At 32.8% G+C, this 18,394-nt stretch overlaps 1 protein-coding gene across 1 annotated transcript in view; it reads right to left on the bottom strand.

The window, feature by feature from the left end:
- Positions 1 to 18,394, bottom strand: part of LOC118189558 (bone morphogenetic protein 1-like) — a 1,084,318-nt gene that overhangs the window by 38,568 nt on the left and 1,027,356 nt on the right. The window contains exon 7 of the mRNA XM_085821451.1: positions 666 to 882. Coding sequence (XP_085677577.1) covers positions 666 to 882 — 217 coding nt within the window. The remainder of the gene's footprint in view (positions 1 to 665; positions 883 to 18,394) is intronic.

The raw sequence follows: 18,394 nt of genomic DNA, 5'->3' as shown, positions 1-18,394 counted from the left end.
TGAAAAATTGTATTTTTGTAGAGCAAATATGTTTCATCTGAATTTAACATTATTATTTTATTTACCGGGTATTAACTGGACATTATAAGTTGCCAGTGGAGTTCATGATTTTATTTTTACAGAACCTGCGACATTTGCGCTGCATTAATTTAAATGCCTATTATAAATTGCGTTGAAAGATTCTTATAATCATAATATCATGAGGTGGTCACGTCATAAATAATTTAAAGTTGTATTACTTTCTTTTATTATAAATACCGTTGCACATCAGCAACTACCTATGAATCTTTTTAACGTAACGCGTGACCTGTAAACGACTTTACTAAACAAATAATATTTTTTTAACTCCAACAAGCCCGTTCATTTTGTGTATCGGAAATTCTAAAGTTATGCTCATTTTAAAATTATATTGCGATATTGCTCTTGAAATAAATTTTATGGTTTAAGTACTAAGGACATGATATTTAATAAATACAGAAAACACAAAAAAGTTAAACAAACGCTTTGGACGAAATATAAAGTCTGAAATCTTACATAATTTTTTTTCTTATTTATTTCTAATTTTATTTAGCAACGAAGATAGCAGTTTGTTAAAGAATAAATTAAAGATATGCTAATATGTAGACATTAAAATGAAAATCAGGTTTCGTGTAGAGTTATCTTACCTTAAATCCCCTTTCTGCAGGCGAATCTGCTCAAAGACTATCTTTACTCTGTTATTAGGCGTGGCAGTGAACCTATAGTGGCATGTTATATCTCTTGGATAATTGCTGGGATACTGAGGGGAATAAAACTTTCCTCGAGTTCTGTTCGTCTGTTCGGGAGATATTTCATAGTTACATTTCGTTCCTGGAAGTAGGTAGCCATCAGTCTGGAACACCTCTGAAAATAAAACAAAAGGAAGCATTAATATTGTTGCGTGTGTACGGGTTCATAATGTAATGACTGTAGACAGGACTGATAATATATTGATAAAATTTATTTTACTGAAAGACACACTTCACAGTTCTGGAATTTCCACAAAAGTACTAGTACAGCTCTTCGTAGTATTACATAATACAATCAATAGTTATATTTAATACTACTATGAACGTTAAACACAAGACAGTGCAAAGCGCATCTAAAAGGCTAAGCTTTCACTAACAACTGAAAGCAGATCTCTCTCCGGTCTTATATAGTTCCGCCGAGAAATCTCTAGCATCTTCCACTTCTCGAAATTACTGGAAGTCATATACGGTCAATATTACATATGAGGACTGGCTATGGTTACATTACACTTAGGGATCAATTACAGTACCAATTAAGAGTTATACAAGTATGGGGCCAAAGAGTTACACAAGAAAATCGCCAAGTCTGCCGACTTTTGGCGATTAATCGCCAAATTCCGGGACAAAATTTAGACCTCAAAACCATCGCCAGCTTGGCGATATCTCGCCACTTTAATGAAATATATCTTTACTCAGTGTTAAGCAGTTAATTGTGATTGAGGAGTATACTCGTCATGCCTATAATGAAATGGAAAGATAAGAGAGAGGTTTATTTAGTAAGTACTGTACATAACGACAACGTAACAGAAACACAGAAAAGAAAAATAATAACAAAGAAACCGGAGCTAGTGATTGATTATAATAAAAAAATGGGTGGAGTGGATATGAGCGATGAAATTATCATAGCGTACTCCACAGCAAGAAACGACTCAAAAAGTACTACAAAAATGTATTTCTCCATTGCTTAGACGTGTTTGAATGCCTTCATATTATATAAAAAAATAATCGAACATGACCGCGTATCAAACTTTTGCTCAAATTTGTTGAAGGCACTTTTGCGTCGTATCCAAGAGAAAGAAATAAATCGCCACTAACTCGGCCATTTAGAAATAATACAAGCCAATTAGTCGGGAATCATGTTCCGGATTATATAACCGGAACATCGAAAAAAAAAACAACCCTTTGCGAAGGTGTTCGCATTGCTACAAACGTAAGATCAGGAAGGAATCGCTTTACTGGTGTTTCAATTTGCAAAGTCCTATTGTGTATAGTACCCTGTTTCGGTGAATATTACTCCACAGTAGGAATTGAAATTCTTACTTTTATATGTATAATATTTAATTCAATTTATTGCGTTGTTAGTTTAATATGTATGTAATATATGCTTATGTTAACGAAATAAGTAATCATTAGTAATAACATTTTTAATTTTATAAAATAAACCCATATTTTTCATCCAGTATCCTACCAGCGCAACTTGTGATTGACGAATAGACTCGTCATGGCTCGATTCTGGCGACACAACACGGTGCACACTCTTAAACGAGGGCACCACGTTAAATGGTTAAATAGACGTGTCAATATATTCGTATTTTTCCGCAATAGCTTCGTCTCTTTCAAGCTTTGCATGTTACACTGTTCAAAAAATACAAGAATTTCCCATTTAATTTCACTAAAATTATTTACCTATGTGTAAAATTCGTAACAATACGTAAAAATCACTTCCTGAAGACATTCCGTTTCACTGTTGAAGCTAATTTCGTATATCATTATACTTATTCAATGACATTCTCAAGGTTATCTTGTAGAGACATTAGGTTGTTTCAAAGCGGGCGAAGTGAAAAATGAGCAATGCCCTCATCGGAACTCGAACCTCGGACTTCTCGAATACGCGCCGAGTGTGCTGACCACTACACTATGAAGGCATGCTAAGAAAGCGGAAGAAATACCTTATAGTCTTAGGCTTTTTTATGTTTCTAGGACACTGTAATTGTATTCAAAATTTCCCCTCTCTTATAGATCAGCAATTTATATTAGCCTTCCAGCACGCGCGCATGCGCAAAATTTACGAAAAATTCAATTATTAATGCACATTTTTCGCATATCGATGCTGAGACGTCTGAAGGTCATTTCTATTCCTCCTTTCTACCCTTCCCCACATCATGGAAAGAGCCACAACAGTAAGTCATTTGACTTTATTTTTTTCACTGGGCTTTTCTGCTACGTGGCAGATTTTTCGTAACAGTTACGACAGGCGCGTGGTCGTGTTTTAAAATTTGGAAAATATTTTTTCTCAAATATTTTGCAATTTTGGGTTATAAAATTAATCCTAAACAGAATTTTTCGTGGCGTCTGTACGAACGTATCTCGCATAACTCAAAAACGAGTAGCCTCAGAACGTTGAAATTTTGTATGTAGGACTGCTATAACATGTAGATGTGCACCTCGTATTTTGGTTGCAATCGGCCGCACCAAACGTATATAAATATATATATATATATATATCCACTCTGTTACCCGGCTCAGTGATCTCAGTTTCTTTACTCTTATATGTTTATAAAATGTACATTTTTTGCCTTAAAAATGATTGAATTATGTTGTTTTTATCTTCCGGTTAAGGATTTTATGCCTTTAGTAAATCTGTGTGCAATATTTTTAGAATTATCAGCAATTTTAAAGTTGTTTAATTGCCGCTAAGCCTGTTTTTAATGGCGGCCATCGATGTTCACATTTGAAACAGGAGGCTAGTGGATTTGTTGCCAATCTAGTGAAGCTTAGCTTCGCAACAACAAAGATAACGCATTCATTTATTATTGCCAATTAAATCATGCTTAATTCTTTCTGGAATTTTTTCGAGGAAATAAGTGTTTGAGGTTTACTTCGTAATTTTTAATATAGATATTTTGAGTTTTTATGTATTTTTGCCTTCTCGTGAAGTGAGAACTGAATTAATTGAATGAGAAATACTCAGTCGTCTGTGAAAAACTGTTTCTTTTTTGTTTTGTTTGCTTAATTTCTTTTATACATCATTCTAGCTTTACTATAGTATTTGAATAGAACATGTGGCAACGATTAGATAATTCTATTCTTTAAATGATATAAATTTTGTGCATTATGAGTTATAATATGAACGAAATATATACGTTAACTGTTATATAATTATTGGATTTTATAACAGTTAACTTATATAATGATTTTATAACGGAAAATAAGTTAACTGTTATATAATTATTGGATTTTATAACAGTTAACTTATATAATGATTTTATAACGGAAAATAAGTTAACTGTTATATAATTATTAATACTGTTAAGTGAATCTAGCGCCAGAGTGTCGCTATGGTAAACAAATACTAGAATGAATTTTAAAGAATGCATTTATTCTATTGTGGTTTATGCGCTGTTGGTGAAGTAGATTTAATTCAATCCAATAAGTTTAAATGAAATGCAAGAAAAAATGCGTATAATTTAATGTTCCAATTTAATATTCCAATACAAGGAAGTCATGTGGTGTACACATCAGATTTTTTATTGTTTATACTTGTCTTCGATGAATATTAAAATAAGCTTCGATTTTTAAATATAATTATTAAATATTAAATTTAAAATTTTCTATAATGAAATATATCATTGAATTCCCTTCTCACTAACATAAGAACTTAAAAATAATTTACTTATATCTGAATGTTATATCATTTGCATTTTGCAATAATAAGATTAATATTTTATTTCTTAACAAATTTATTATCAATATTCACTCAATTCTGTCGTTTTTCGTGCCCAAAACGGTAAAATAACGGATGTCGTAAAAATTATGACGCGCGAGTGCTCATGTGAAATTGCCAAGCGCGCGTGCTGGAAGATTAGAAAAAAAAAATAATAAAATCATAGTAGCATTTGCTGAAAGAAAAAATTCGCTTATATGCCGAATTGCACATTTAAAATTTATGTTTTTTAAGAGTCAACTGCATTTATGCTAGTTTATTACTTAAGCTCATAGAAAGTACCAGTATTATAATATTTTTAAATAGAAGATATAAGAAGTAAAGTAAAATTTTATTAATTCAGTGAGAACTGAAATTTCTTCTGAAACAGAATATTTTTCCTCCATAAAACGTATCAAACTGTTATTTTTCTGTAACCGCCCGGGAAAAGAATTAACAAAAGTTTGGCTTTTACTTATTCGAATGAATATATCCTACAGATGAATATATCCAATTCTCAAAGTAAATTTTTATACACTAATGCACAAAAGATTTTATAGCATTTACATATTACCGCCTCTTCGATAAAATGATAGATTTTGTGTGAAGATGAGCATCACATTTCCACTTCATGATTCCATGTGTGTAAATATGTGTGTAATAGAGTATATTTTTATTCTTTTAATTAACTCTTAATGCACGCTATAAAGCCTTTTATTGATCTAAATTTTCTTGTGAAGCAAAATTTTCTACATATTTTAACTATAAAATTTAATTCATTTTTAAAGGAGTATTTTCCACACCTTTTTCTGCGCATTTCCCTTACCTTTTGTATACTTTTATAGCGATTTAACACTTTTTTTTACATTTTGCTATATTTTTATTCCTTAATCTGCTATTAAAATGTTCATACCTTTAATTAAAAATCTCCTGCGGTTTGTTAATATATGTATCAAACATATAAAAAAACACGAAAATGGAAACCGTCTGGCATTCAATGCACAAAGAAAAATGGAACAGTTCTATATCTCCCGTTCTATTGGACCGATTGACAAAATTCAGCTTGCGTTTTTTATGTCTCGAAAGCGCGACTTAGAATATGTATTAGCTTGATATATAGCATTGTTCTAATACAGGTATTTTGACACAAAATCGGACCTTTTATGAAATGATATGCCGTTTTGTTTCCAGATTTCGATTCTACGACTCAAATTATACCAAACTGACAATTTGTAAAAATTGCACGAGTAGTTTTTAAAAAATTAGCTCTCAAAATACAAGCTCCTCAGTGTTAATTGAATTTGATATATACTTATTAATATCTCGTCTTTCTTTCCATTTTTCGAAATACAGGTTCATTCCAAATAAAATTCGCCTATTTTTTGTGATTTATTTCTAAAATTTGATAATTTTTATACATTTTTCAAAAACCATTTTGAATTATAACCTATAAAAGGTTTGCAGTCATCTTAAACTAAATGTACTTCTAAGCATACCTGAAAAACTTAGAGTTTGTTATTCAAAATTTCCTAAGATATGCGTGAATTTACATTTTGGCGCGTTTTCAAATTTGGCGTATTTATTATAAGCGATAATAACGCCAAATGTGGTTTACGCACTTTGTTTAAAATTATTTGAAAGTGTGAACGATGACCTTACAAGAATCTGTACTTTTAAGTTACAGTTGAATTTGAAGAATCTTAAGAACTAGTAAGCGAATAATCGCTTGAGTTCATGGGGATAGAAAATAACAAGGGGGAAATAACCCTTTATTATTCCAATAAATTATAACAGAACTCCGTTTTGGAGTTGTACAATGAAACCGACACTCGGGCTTGAACTTAAGAGACTAGGAACTAAACTAAACTAATCTTAACTAAAACGAAATAGCCGAAGATATCAAACTTCTAACGGAGTTGGCTCCTTAATGCTACTTACTTCGAAGCTACCAAGGGCCTAAAGTACGGCCGAGCGTAATAATAGTTTAAGAGGGAGTAGCCTAAAATGGATGACGTGTGCTAGAAAGAATCACTGGTTCTCTCTGACTAAGACAGTATAATTATTTAATCTTATTTACGTGTACTGTATTCACGTATTATCAGTGTATTGTATCCACGTGTATGTTACAGTAGTATAATTGAATAGTTGTATAATCTAATTCACATGTATTTTTGTGTACATGGTACTTACGTGTCAATGTATATCAGTGTAAAGTATAATAGTGTGTCGCATTAATGTGCATTGGTTTATTGTGCCTATATTTCAGTGTATCGTGTATTAGTGTTTAGTATATATACGTGTATAGTATATTAGTGTGTCGCATCTATGCGCATTGGTGTATTGTATCTATCTTTTAGTGTATAGTATATTAGTGTGAAACATTTATGTATATTGACGCATCGTGTCATTGGTTTATTGCGTCTATAAATATATTCTAGCATCATGTTGTCATGTTTCAAGATCTAAGAACATACAGAGTAACACCTGTAGTAGTACTGTGTATTATTAATATTTACACAAAAGTGTATTTTAAAAAATATAGAATTTACGCAGTATCTATGTGTATCAATACTTAACTTTTTTATATATTGTAACTTAGCGTAAGTTTCTACCTATCTCAGTGTATTGTATCCACGTGTATGTTACAGTAGTATAATAGAATAATTGTATTATCTTACCTATGTGTATTTTTGTGTATATGGTACTTATGTATTAGTGTCAATGTATACTAGTGTGTCGCATTTATGCGCACTGGTGTATTGTGTCTATCTTTTAGTGTATAGTGTATTAGTGAATTATTGTATAGTATACTGGTGTATAGTATATTAGTGTATAGAATACTGGTGTATAGCGTATTAGTGTGTCACAATTATGTGTATTGGTGTATTGTATCTATTTTTGAGTTTACAGTATCTTAGTGTGTTGCATTATGTACATTGACGCATTGTTCGATTACACGATCAAATCTATTTGTAAACTACTATATTTATGTCTGTTTAAAGTTTCAGCTACAGATAGTTGCAGGGTCCGGACAGCACCCGAGTAGTCATTGTAAGCCGTCCGGATGTCTGGCCCTGCTGTCACCTGTCACCTGACTAAGACAGTAGAACTTCACGGTTAAATACTACACCTCAAATTTGCATTCACATGTGATTCTAAAAATACATTCTGGCCGGAAGTTGTAAGTTGAAATTAAGAAGCAATAGAAAAGGAACTTTAGCTCAAAATTTAACTGTTAGGATAATTAACGTAATCTTTACAACCTTTTTTTTCCGTTCATGCACAATGAAGAAAAAGAAAAGGAAGATAGGTTGCTATAAAGGAAAAAGTTCAATTACAAAATTTCGTATCTAAACATAATTTGAGTCGTCGAATCGAAATATGGAAAACAATTGTTATGTTATTTCAGAAAAAGTCCGATTTTGTGTCAAAATACTTATTGTTAGAACAATTGCTATATATAATTCTAATGTATATCCCAAGTCTCACTTTAGATACATGGAAAGCGCAATTTGAATTTCGTCAATCGACCCAGTAGAACGGAAGTTATAGAACTGTCTTATATTTTTTTCGGAGGGGGGGGGGCTTGGTGTACACATTGTTCATAAGTTCATCAGCGATGTCGGAGAGTTTGTTTCTCATGGCTCAGCTGGGGTAAAAACGTTTCTCGCGCTATATCATGCAGCTTCTTTTATTGTATGTGATGAGGAAAATTAAATTATCTTTCACGTTCATCATTCTCAAAAGACTGTTTTCTATTACAGTCGTAGAATTTATTCTTTACACGCGAAAACATATCAATATATCAGAAGGGAATAAATATGTATGGCAGTCTTTGTGGTTTTTATTTTCTGCTTCTACGAAGCCACTAAACCTTTGAAGCAATTTCTCTTCTACGGTTATCAAATATTACAGTCTGTAGTTTTCAGAAATATATGCGTAATCCGAGATTATATTCCGCTTAAACACATAAATCTACGAATTTATCCTTCGCGAAAAGTTATGTTTTATTATGCATGTAAATACGAGTATTCGTCCCTTAGAATTTGAAAAAGAAGAATCCTTTTTTTTTTTTTTTTTCAGTAAGGAAAAGATTATTTTGTTCCTATATACGTAATATATGCTGTTAGGAAGCTCCTTTATTAATAAAAAACATGGTGAAGTTCGTAAAAGGTATCAATTGTATTTATAATATGTGTTTAATTGCTATAGATTAAATACATCATATCTGTATATTTGTATCACATGCAAACATATATGTATCATATTAAATAATGCAAAATACAGTAAAATCCTAACTGGAATTTAATTATACGTAAAACCCACAGGCTAATTCTTGGTTAGGTCCGAGCATATGTAGCGTAATACGGTAATCACGCAAAATATAATAACCATTCCTAATACCGTGTTACTCCACTTTTGCCCACAGTCCTTCATCACATGAATTATAAAAGCCCTGGATAAACGTTCGGGGATACAATGTGCCAGACTTTCAAACATAAGTATGCAGATTCTGGTATCCAATACGTGCTCAATCGGTTTAATATCCGGTGAGTGCAGAAGCCTGTGGGGGTGGGCTAATCAACATATTTCTGTAACCACTAAAGCATAATATTGGCTTTCTACGAAGAAGCGCTGCTGTTCTGCTGGAAAAGTTCATTTGGGAAACACATCCAAGAAAAGTTGTAATACCTATCAATGAACTTCACATGGTCCGCTGTTGTCATAGTAGGTTTTGCAACAGCCACAGTTGAAAGAGAAGTTCATGAGGAAAGTCCTGCAAAGCATAATAACCCGATCCCTGTTTATGTCCTGCGTTGATGAACCTTTCATATGACAGAAAGTGCAACTTGGTATAACCACCTACGTGATTGTATCAATGAACTTCACATGATCCGCTGTTGTCATAGTGGGTTTTGCAACAGCCATAGTTGAAAGCGGAGTTCATGAGGAAAGTCCTGCAAAGCATAATAACCCGATTCCTGTTTATGTCCTGCGTTGATGAAACTTTCGTATTACAGAAAGTGCAACTTGGTATGACCACCGACGTGACTGTATCAATGAACTTCACATGATTCGTAGTTGTCATAGTGGGTTTTGCAACAGCCATAGTTGAAAGAGAAGTTCATGAGGAAAGTCCTGCAAAGCATAATAACCCGATCCATCTTTATGTTCTGCGTTGATGAACCTTTCGTATGAGAGAAAGTCCAACTTGATATGACCAGCGATGTGATTGTAAAAGAAATCATAATTCATTCACAGAAACGTTTCATTGCTTACATCCTGAATGACCTCTTATAGCTTTGAATGCAAATTGTGCTGAATTAACAGAGACAGATTAAACCGCGTTTGGTATGGAATCCCACAACCCGTAGAATCTGATAAACTGTGAGCTCAGATACACTTGTTTTGGGCATGCATTGCATTTAGTTCTCATATGAGTCGCCCCCTTATCGATATAGCTATTAGCGACACTGGCCCCACGCTCGATTCTCAGAGAAAGCATTGATGCTTTTTAGTGTATAGCCTCTTGCGGCAAGGGGCGCTTAAGGAGACTCATACGCCTTAAAACCCACAAGATCTTCGAATATGTGACTGTTGCAAGAATTGGGATTACTTATTTATTTTAAAAGCAATTACTTCCAACTTTTTACAGCTGACTACATAATGTAGCTGCTTTTTGAAATAGTGACCAGAACCTTTGTGTTGCAACAAATATTTTTATAATTTAATCCTCTTTCTGAGAAAACTTTTGGTTGTGTTTCCACCTTGCACGCACAGTTTAAGACATTCTGTTGCATAATTTAATTCCATATTTAATATATAGCTTTTATAACATTTGGAAATTACTGTGAACCAAAAATTTTAAGAATTTCATGTTAAATTTTTATTTTATTTGGAGTTGAGTTTATAAAATGTATTTCATTAAAAAAAATCCGTAATGTTTTCGTGCATAAAATTTTTTAATATTAAAATATTCATCAGATTTTTGATTCAGTTAGAAAAGAGTGTCCATATAAAGAATTCCATCAAATTTCAAGTATATACTATTAGCCACTAAAAACATCATCCCCGCATAGTGGAAACAGGAAAAAACATTTTGTCACAAAGCGGATTAAATTACAAAAATATTTGTGGCAACACAAACTTTCTGGTTACTAATTTGCAAAGCAGCTATATTATGTAGTCAGCTGTAAAAGGTTGGAAGTAATTGCTTTTAAAATAAACAAAATATCCCAATTCTTGCATCAGTCACATATTCGAAGATCATAATGGGTTTAAGGTGTATGAGTCCCTTAAAATGCTAGGCATCTTAAAGTTCTCTCGTGCGGTTTGGTAGGTGGAAGATCCTCAGATCTACCTTTCCTAAGCCGTTCCCCATTAAATGCGCGGAAGATCTGCACAGTAGGTGCAGTGTGACTATTTGGATAACCCGCCCATTTCTACCTGTAACCGTCAAATGAGTCACAGGCAGGGACCTATTTGCCTTCATCAACAGGAATAGTCTCCGTTGATTGTATGCGTTCAATTCGGTCATGAGACTGAGACATCCAACCGGCTTCGAAGTTTACTACCAATTTTCACCTTTCTTCTTCCATTTGTCATATGTATTAATAATGATAGGTCAAGTACACGAAAAGTGTTTTCCGAAGATACCAATTCATGGCGTTTGAGCCATCACAATAGGCCATTTACCAACGTCGCTGAAATCAACAGTCTTCCCCGTGACAGTACTTAAGCAAATAAAATAATGGCTTCAATATACCTTGCCGGCGTTAAATAATTTGCACACTTTAGCAGCTGCCATCTGCATCATTCCAGAGACTACATTCTCAAACTGTTAAGGGTGCTCATAAACTTTTAGCTGACTAATTGTAATAAGTAATTTTGCTCATTTGTTCATATATTTAAGTTGAGCTCTTCTTTCTGATTGAAACACATATGGGGAATTTAATATTTTATTTGTTTTTGATAAGAGATTTGAGTAATTAATAATGATTGCCGTGCCGGACGTTAGCGGCTCAAGATGGTAGTATGGCAGAATTTGATATCGGCCAAAATGGCAACTTGAATGTAAAGAAAGAATTTTAACCTTTAAAAAATGTCTATAATTCAAATAATAAAATTTTATAACTTGATATATTCTTTGTTGAATTGGGCGTGGCCTGTTATGAGCATGAGACTAATTTGTTTGGTTAGGTAAGTCAGGCTACGCCCACTTCTAATACCTGATCTTCTTTTGATCCATACGCAACTTTTAAATACTTTCGATGTCTCTGATGTTAATAATATTATTTTTGTGAAATTAAGGTTATATAATTATTTTAATAATTGGTATTGGTCTTGTATGCTAATAAAAGCAATCCATCTTAAAAAAAAAAAAAAAATTGAAGTCTCAAACTACACTCATATCCATAAATTAAGGATAATGCAAAATCAGACAAAGGAAGAGTTAGAAGCAAAACAAATTTGACTTATTTGTAAAGCTCATTTATTAATCAAAAGGTAAAGAGCAAAAAATATGCTATATGTTTGATATTATTAAAAAAATTAGCGATTTTTTCTCTCCGGAGCAAATTACAAAAAATACCTATTTACAAAAAACCAATATTACTTGTTTGGTATGATTGTTAATACATTGTATGTCTCCCAGACGATGCAATACAGTCCGTACAACGCCTAGGCATGCTGAGTATCAAATTAATCTTGGGGAATATTACACCACTCAAAAAGCAATGCTCTCCGAAATTCCGGTACACATGTAGGAGGAGATTGACGGGCTGCAACTCGTCGGCCAAGCATATCCCACACGTGCTTTCCTGGATTCAAGTCCGGTGAGAATGCTGGCCAGTCCATACGGATGATATCCTCCGATTGAAGGCATTCGCTTACGATGTTTGCACGACGAGGACGGACGTTGTCATCCATGAACACAAATTGTGCGGCCATGGTGCCCCGAAACAAACGTACATGTTGTTCCAGAATGACGTCCCGATAGATTTGGCTTGTCATGTTTCCAATTTGAACATGCAGGTCAGTTCTGGAACCCAGAATAATTCCACCCCAAACGAGCACTCCTGCACCACCGTAACGGTGTCGTTCAATGATGTTTTCTTGGTAGTAACGGGTACCTGGAGCTCTCCATATGAAAGTCCCGCGAGAATCAGACTGCAAGCTAAACCTTGACTCGTCGGAAAACATCACACAAGCCCACTGTTGCGGTGTCCACAATGCATGCTCTCTACTCCAGGCTAACCGCAGGCGACAGTGCGTTGCAGTAAGTGGAACGAATCTGACAGGTCTACGAGCATATAGACCAATCTGCCTTGAAATTGTCGGTCTGACACGGTCAGACACGGTCTGCCTTGAAATTGTCGTACCAGTGGCCGAAGAGAGCTGACAAGACAGGTCCGAGGCTCTGCTCTGCCTGTTTCTTTTGGCAGTAACTGCCAAATACCGGTCCTCATTCGGCGTTGTAACTCCGGGGCGACCTGTGCTGTAACGTCTACTCATATTACCATCATCTTGGAATCGTTGCCAAAGCCTGGAGACGACACTCTGGGCAATCCCAAGTTCGTCTGATACTTCCAGTTGGATACGCCCACATTCCAGACGGCCGATAATTCTACCACGTAAAAAATCATCCAAATGCGTCCTTTGCGTCAAAACTATTCGGTTATTGCACTGAAATGCTTATAAAGCGCCTGCGAACAATTTTACTTCTTTGCCTGTATTCCTTATATATCACTCTCTTACACTCTCGTCATTGTGACTTACCATCGGTGTCATCTGGTTACTTCCTGAAATTTGCATATGATTCTTGAAGATGTGTGTAGGGATTTTACAGGTGATATATTTATTTTAGAGTTCGATTTCCGGGTGACTCCGAATTATCCTTAATTTATGGACATGAGTGTAAATTCCAGTGCTTTTTTTCTAATTCATACTTTTTCTCACTATTTGAATTTCACCGAACTTTGAATTCAAAAGAGTCTTATTTTTTTAATTCAGTAGAAATGATTTCATATGCACAAACGTTAAATGAAATTTCGTCTAATTCATCACCATGTAGAAGAAACAAACATCATTTATTTTTGAACACCGAACTTCCGCTGTCCTTCTTATGAAATCATAACTATACTTGTCTTCTCTCAAAAGGATTTCTGCTAGCTGTGTATTTTGCGTACTCCCTTGCCGCACCGACACCATACACTTACAAACATCCATGTCTTCCTCCGAGATTCAAAACCGGGTCCCTGGATGTTGTAGTCTATACTCTTATCAAATCATAACTATACTTGTCTTCCAGTGAATTTTAAATAGGTTTATTATACTATTTCTTTTAATTCCATATAATATTTAAAAACATTCACAGCTTATTAATTGATGAACAACTTTTGAAATACAAACACTAACAAATAGCTGAACTTTTAACTTGAGGTTATGTGGAAGAAATAAATATTTACACAGCAATATAAATATATATATAATAATAAATATATTTAAGTTATAAGAGTATAGACATAAAATATTATATATTTAATCAAAGATTTAACTTTATAAAATTCACAAATAATTTTAACATCAAAAGTGCATTGTTTTCCAGCTCAAAACTGTTTATTTTCAAGAAACTTGCTATATATTTATCATAACACCTCTTATAATATAACGTCTTTATAATTTATTCTTGTATGGCTGTAGGGAAACAAATGGGCATATAATATTCTCAATGATAAAAAAAAATATTCATTTTAATGCATTTTAGAGTGTACACAGATATTTTATGAGAATATAAGTTCACAATCAAACTGAAAATAGTTTATATAGTGAAAAGCTTTGGCGGATGCAATTTTTTTATTTATTTGTTTTAAGGTTCTATTATGTAAGTCTTAAATCGATGTTTATTCTTGCACCTAAGCTGCGTTGCATTTTTTGTTTTCCTAAAACCCTCACAAAATTACTGCTTTTCTGAAACTAATGCAATATATCTAATGTCAGGTTAAAAGAATTTAACACAGCCATAACTTTTGTTCAAAGTAAGGGAAAATTCAGACTCATTCTCCAGAGAACAGCTGTATGGAAAGTAAACACAGGATGTCGAATTAAAATATATATATTTCCGAGAAATTAATTATTACGTATTTAATTCCAAGTTTCACCTAAGACAATGTTTTAAAATTTGCTTATTTCATGCAGCGCATTTTTTCTTTCATGTTATGGCTTATAGATAAAGGAAAGATTGTATTACATATCTTTAACCAAGCTCACGCAAAAGGAATGCTCTATTTCTGTATTTAACATCTCATTTGAAATTTCCATCTCCTCTTATGTAATTACAAACGAAGAAATGGATTTTTATGAATGCATGCACAACAAAATAAGATTATGATGTGGATATCTGGTCTTGAATTTTAAATAGGTTTCCTTACACAAACATTTTAACACACTCAAATTCCAAACATTCGGTGAATAAATGTTTAACTTTTGTATATTTTTTTTCATTAATTCAAAACTCTCGGTTTTTAGTTAACTTTTGAAGAACCAGTTATTGAAAATTCTCATAAAGAAACAAAGTAAGAAGCAAAAAGATAGAAAAAAATTAAAATTAAACCCAAAATTTTTCAGATTTCATGTTACCCCGAAAAGGGAAATCCCCTTTTGGGACGTTTTGTGTGCTACCTCTATTTAATAAATATCATGTTCTTCTCGTTAAAACTGCATACAAATCTGTTCAAAAGCAATATCACAAGATATTTAAAATGAGCATAGTTTTAGAATTTACAATAGACAGTATCGCGATTTGGCGATAAAGACCTTTTTTTTTTTTTTTTTTTTCGTAAAGTGCTACCGTTGCTTGCTTTGAAATCGTTGGGTTTGTTAAACAAAAATTCGGTAAAGTTTTGCAAATTATGAATAAAGGAAATTCGAAATTTAAAACTCTGGCCTCCAGATGCCCATGTTCGGATGGAGGATTACGTTATTCAAAATTTGATGACTCTAAGTACCTTCTAGAAAAACTAGAAACATACGTACATTCATACACATTCATTAATTTCTTTAAATATAATACAGAGCGATAAAGAGAGACACACTGTTTATAGTAAACCGACGTAATGCGCTTTTTCAAGATTAATAGCCTTTCTGGCCTACCGCCCCTTTAGGCTAAAAAAAACAAGTGAAAAGAACAAACAAAATAAAAATCAACGAAAATTCTGAAAGCTTTCGGAATTCATACAAAACAGGCTTCGTACAAAAGGGTTTTCTTCATTACATTTTGTGTGCTACCTTTATATATTAAATACGATGTTCTTGGCATTTGAACCATAAATTCAATTCAACAGTAAAATTCCAAAATAGTTTAAAAAGAGCATATCTTAAGAATTTCCGATACAGAGTCTCCCGTGCTGGAGATAAAAATGTTTTTTTTTTCGTACACTGTTGTCATTGCTCGCTTTGAAATCGTTGAGTTTGTTAATCAAATATTCAATAAGATATGAAATAGATACTAAAACAAATTCCAAATTTGGGCTTCCAGATGCTCATATTCGAGTGGAGGACTACGTTATTCAAAATTTGATGTCTCTATGTACCGTTATTTTTTTCACAGTGCGAGAAACATACGTGCATTCCTGCAGATTCTTCATTATTTAGTTTCTGTAAATATAATGCAGGGCTCTGATATTTAGTTCCAAAAATTTAAAAAGCGAAACGACGTTTTTTAGTGGACAACGTAAAATTAAAGATACAACTTTTATAGTGGACGACGTTTTGCAGTGTACGACGCAAAATTACAGATATAAGTTTTACAGTGGACGACACAAAATTAAAGGCAGAAGTTTTATAGTGGATGACGCAAAATTAAAGATATAAGTTTTATAGTGGACAACGCAAAATTAAAGATATAAGTTTTATAGTAGACTTTTTTTATAGTGAACGACGCAAAAGTAAAGATATAAGTTTTATAGTGGACGTTTTTTTATAGTGGACGACGCAAAAGTAAAGATATAAGTTTTATAGTGGACGACGCAAAATTAAAGACAGAAGTTTTATAGTGGATGACGCAAAATCAAAGATATAAGTTTTATAGTGGACGACGCAAAATTAAAGATATAAGTTCTACAGTGGACGACGCAAAATTAAAGGCAGAAGTTTTATAGTGGATGACGCAAAATTAAAGATATAAGTTTTATAGTGGACAACGCAAAATTAAAGATATAAGTTTTATAGTGGACGTTTTTTTATAGTGGACGACGCAAAAGTAAAGATATAAGTTTTATAGTGGACGTTTTTTTATAGTGGACGACGCAAAAGTAAAGATATAAGTTTTATAGTGGACGACGCAAAATTAAAGACAGAAGTTTTATAGTGGATGACGCAAAATCAAAGATATAAGTTTTATAGTGGACGACGCAAAATTAAAGATATAAGTTTTACAGTGGACGACGCAAAATTAAAGGCAGAAGTTTTATAGTGGATGACGCAAAATTAAAGATATAAGTTTTATAGTGGACAACGCAAAATTAAAGATATAAGTTTTATAGTGGACGTTTTTTTATAGTGGACGACGCAAAAGTAAAGATATAAGTTTTATAGTGGACGACGCAAAAGTAAAGATATAAGTTTTATAGTGGACGACGCAAAATTAAAGACAGAAGTTTTATAGTGGATGACGCAAAATCAAAGATATAAGTTTTATAGTGGACGACGCAAAATTACAGATATAAGTTTTACAGTGGACGACGCAAAATTAAAGGCAGAAGTTTTATAGTGGATGACGCAAAATTAAAGATATAAGTTTTATAGTGGACAACGCAAAATTAAAGATATAATTTTTATAGTGGACGTTTTTTTATAGTGGACGACGCAAAAGTAAAGATATAAGTTTTATAGTGGACGTTTTTTTATAGTGGACGACGCAAAAGTAAAGATATAAGTTTTATAGTGGACGACGCTAAATTAAAGACAGAAGTTTTATAGTGGATGACGCAAAATCAAAGATATAAGTTTTATAGTGGACGACGCCAAATTAAAAATATAAATTAAAAATATAAGTCTTATAGTGGACGACGCAAAATTAAAGATATAAGTTTTATAGTGGACAACGCAAAATTAAAGATATAAGTTTTATAGTGGACGACGTTTTACAGTATACGACGCAAAATTAAAGATATAAGTTTTATAGTGAACGACGCAAAATTAAAGATAGAAGTTCTACAGTGGATGACGCAAAATCAAAGATATAAGTTTTATAGTGGACGACGCAAAATTAAAAATATAAGTTTTATAGTGAACGACGCAAAATTAAAGATAGAAGTTCTACAGTGGATGACGCAAAATCAAAGATATAAGTTTTATAATGGACGACGCAAAATTAAAGATCTAAGTTTTATAGTAGACGACACAAAATTAAAAATATAAGTCTTATAGTGGACGACGCAAAATTAAAGACATAAGTTTTCTAGTGGACGACGCAAAATTAAAGATATAAGTTTTATATAGTGGACGAGGCAAAAGGAAATTAACAGCTTTTCTGGGTAAATTTCCTTTTTGGTCTACAAAAAGAAAAAAAAAACCTCAACGATATTAGCAATTTGTAATTTAAATCATAACTTGGAGATACAGTGATAATGGATTGTGACTAAACAATCAGGTTGATATTTAACCTGCATATTTTCTGCTTCTGATATTTTTTTTTCAGGAGTGTTTTATATTCTTGGTGAAATACTATCAGGTTATTTAATTAATATTAATTTATTAATTAAGATACTGATGATATAAATAATTCACGAGGTCATAATTAATTAACATACAGGCTCATGAAGCATTTGGATTCAAATATGCTCTGCATAATATGCGAAATCCTCTCTCATGATTTCCCATCTACCGTGTGCTAGACATTCTGACGTCCTATTCTAATGTAATT

This window comes from Stegodyphus dumicola, chromosome 7, assembly GCF_044657685.1.
Source record: "Stegodyphus dumicola isolate Sdum_Otavi_A_Nest chromosome 7, ASM4465768v1".
Classification (NCBI taxonomy): domain Eukaryota; kingdom Metazoa; phylum Arthropoda; class Arachnida; order Araneae; family Eresidae; genus Stegodyphus; species Stegodyphus dumicola.
Note: the sequence above shows the minus strand (reverse complement) of the source record. Positions and strands in the feature narration are given on the sequence as shown.